General features: G+C 40.5%; 1 protein-coding gene across 1 annotated transcript in view; it reads left to right on the top strand.

Moving 5' to 3' along the window:
- Positions 1–3,004, top strand: part of PDE10A (phosphodiesterase 10A) — a 323,659-nt gene that overhangs the window by 303,665 nt on the left and 16,990 nt on the right. The window contains exon 18 of the mRNA XM_006882827.1: positions 1,637–1,809. Within this exon, the coding sequence (XP_006882889.1) occupies positions 1,637–1,809 (173 nt within the window). The remainder of the gene's footprint in view (positions 1–1,636; positions 1,810–3,004) is intronic.

Here is a 3,004-nt window from a genome sequence, read left to right as displayed (position 1 = left end):
TCTTTAGTACTTTAGAGCTATCTCTAACCACAGACTTTCCCATCGCAATATATCTCTTAATTTCCTGGCTGCTGGTGCCAAGAGTATTGGTTGTAGAGCCAAGCAAACTAAAACTGTGAAAAATCTCAATCTCTTCACCATCCATCATGATGCTTCCAATCAGCCTAGTGGTGAGAATCTTTGTTTTCTTGATATTGAACCTCAGTCCGTTCTGAAGACTGAAGTCCCTGACCTTCACAGCAAGCGCTTCATGTCCTCCTCAGTTTCAGCAAGCAGGGCTGTGTCATCTGCATAACACAGATTGTTGAGGAGTCTGCCTCCAATCCTCATGCTACGTTTCTCCTCATTAGAACCCAACCTCCCAGATAATCTGTTCTGCATAAAGATTGAAAAGGTATGGAAACAGGATACAGCCCTGGCATACACCCTTCCCAATTTGAAACCAGTGTTTCCTTGCTCTATTCTGACCACTACCTTCTGGTCCAAGTATAAGTTTTGAATTACCACGATCAAGTGTTCTGGAATTCCCATTCTTCTCAGAGTCAGCCACAGTTTGTTGTGATCCACACAGTCAAAAGCCTTTGCATAGTCAATGAAACACAGATATACATTCCTCTGGTATTCCTAGCTTTCATCCAAAATCCATATAATATTAGCTACAATACTGCTAGTACCACGACTCCTTCTAAACCCAGCCTGGACATCTGGCAGTTCTCAGCTGATGTGCTGTTCCAGTTGTTTTTGGATAATCTTCAGTAGAATCTTGCTTGCATGTGAAATCAATGAGATTGTTCTATAGTTTCCACACTCTGCTGGGTCACCCTTCTTTGGGATGGGAACAAATATAGACCCCTTCCAATCAGTTGGCCAATTGGTTATTTTCCAGATTTCTTGGCACAACTTGGTAAGCACGTCCAGGGCAGCATCTGTTAGCTCAAATATATCAATTGATATACCATCTATTCCTGGGGCCTTGTTTTTGCTATTTCCTATAAAGCATCTTGAACTTCTTCCATCATCACCATAGGCTCTTGTTCATATGTTGTTTCATTAAATTCTTCTGTGCCTGCCAATTCCTTTCAATACAGTGACTCAGTATATTCTCTCCACCTTCTTTTAATACTTCCTGGATCATTTAATATTCTTTCTAAAGCATCCTTGATTATATCAACTCGAGGTTTGAATTTGTTCTTTGTTCCTTGAGCTTAAGAAATGCTGAATGAGTTCAGCCCTTTTGATTTTCCGACTCCAGCTCCTTGCACATTTCATTGTAATATTTTACTTTGTCATCCCGTGCTGCCTTTTGGAATCTTCTGTTCAGCTCTTTAGTATCTTGAATTCTTCCTTGTGCTTTGGCTTCTCTGCGGTCCAGTGGTCATGAGTGATGCTACTGTCATTACAGTCACTCGCTGATAGGGTGATTGTTGTAGCTTTAGCTTGTTTACAGATAAAGAGAACCCAGAATGATTGTTGTCATAAAGCTGTTTTAATTGGTTGTTTGGCTGTGTCAGAAGCTGGCAGCCAGGCATGCTCCAAGTGGCATCACCATGTTGTTTCAAATACTGGAAAACATGTTGTGATCAGCACTTATGTGGTCTTGATGGGTGTTTGTCATTTGCATTTTCCTCCCTTGTAGTTGGAAGGACACAATATCTTCTCTGCCCTGAGCTCCAGCGAATACGAACAGGTGCTTGAGATCATCCGCAAAGCCATCATTGCGACAGACCTCGCTCTGTACTTCGGAAACAGAAAGCAGTTGGAAGAGATGCACCAGTCCGGATCGCTGAACCTCAATAACCAGTCGCATAGGTAAGGATCCTCCTGGACAGTGAGCTGTGAGTCAGCTCTGACCTGATGGTACATAACAGTAATATGCCTGCTGGTTTTTATTGTTAAACTTCTTTATGTTTTTAGTGATTGCCTGGGATTTACAGAATGGATTTATACATACCCACATTAAATTGATATTATGTCATTTCTGTAAAATGTAAAAACTTTAAAAATCAATACAATTCCATTTATAACCCTTCCCGTCCTTTATATGCTTGTTATATGTTATACTTTTTTACATGCTATGTATTCCATCATGCTGTTGTTGTTGTGATTATGTGCCGTCGACTCATCTGCGACTTGTAGAGATCCTATGTACAACAGCCCTAAACCCTTCTCTATCCCTTGTCAATCTCACTGTCTCTGACACAGCTGCCCCCTTTACCCCAGTCACTGAATCAATCCATTTCATCGATGGTCTTCCTCTCCTGCACTGTCCCTCCACCGTCCCAAGCACGACATCCCTCTCCAAGGACTGATGCCGCCATCATAGGTCGCTAATATAGAAAGTTAAATAGTCAGTAGAATGCTGAAGGACTTAAGAAAATAAGGCCCCACGTTTATCCACGTGGCCCCATTTCTGTGTCTTTGTTTGCTCTGGTAGACCCAGGTTTGTGTCCTGTTCACTGTAGCTGGACAGACTGCCGTCAGAGTTTCTGAACACATGTGGATAGATTCTTGTAGCTCTGCCAATCTGAAAAGATCTTTAGTTGACCCTCCTTTTTCAAAGATGTTTTCTTCGAGATTTTTGTTTTAAATTGACAGGGTTTCTTTAAGCTTTACATTTTTGTTTTATTGCTTTTTTCACTTCATTTATGTTTTTCCTAACGAAAATCACCTGTGATTGTATTGTTACTCTTGTGTATACTCTGGCTCTATTTAAGTGCCTAAATATGGTTTTTAAAACCTTTGTCCTGCTAAAGGTGCTCTAACTAGTTAATTCCTAACTCTTACATGATACTTACTTCAGTGGCACTTAAAAGAATGTCAGCTACTGTTTCTTTAGATATTTTTCTGCCCCATTCCCTGCCTCTTCTTCAACTACACCACTTACATATTAGACCACCTGACGTTCTATTACCAGTCATTAGTCACTAGAGACTTTTCTTTTGAAATAGTTTTCCCTTCTGCATCACAGCATGGTTAATTTATACTTATATGACCTCTTTTTTTT

The sequence above is a fragment of the Elephantulus edwardii genome, unplaced genomic scaffold, assembly GCF_000299155.1.
Source record: "Elephantulus edwardii isolate Elephantulus edwardi_28Jun2011 unplaced genomic scaffold, EleEdw1.0 scaffold00024, whole genome shotgun sequence".
Classification (NCBI taxonomy): domain Eukaryota; kingdom Metazoa; phylum Chordata; class Mammalia; order Macroscelidea; family Macroscelididae; genus Elephantulus; species Elephantulus edwardii.
This window is presented reverse-complemented; position numbering and strand designations above follow the sequence as displayed.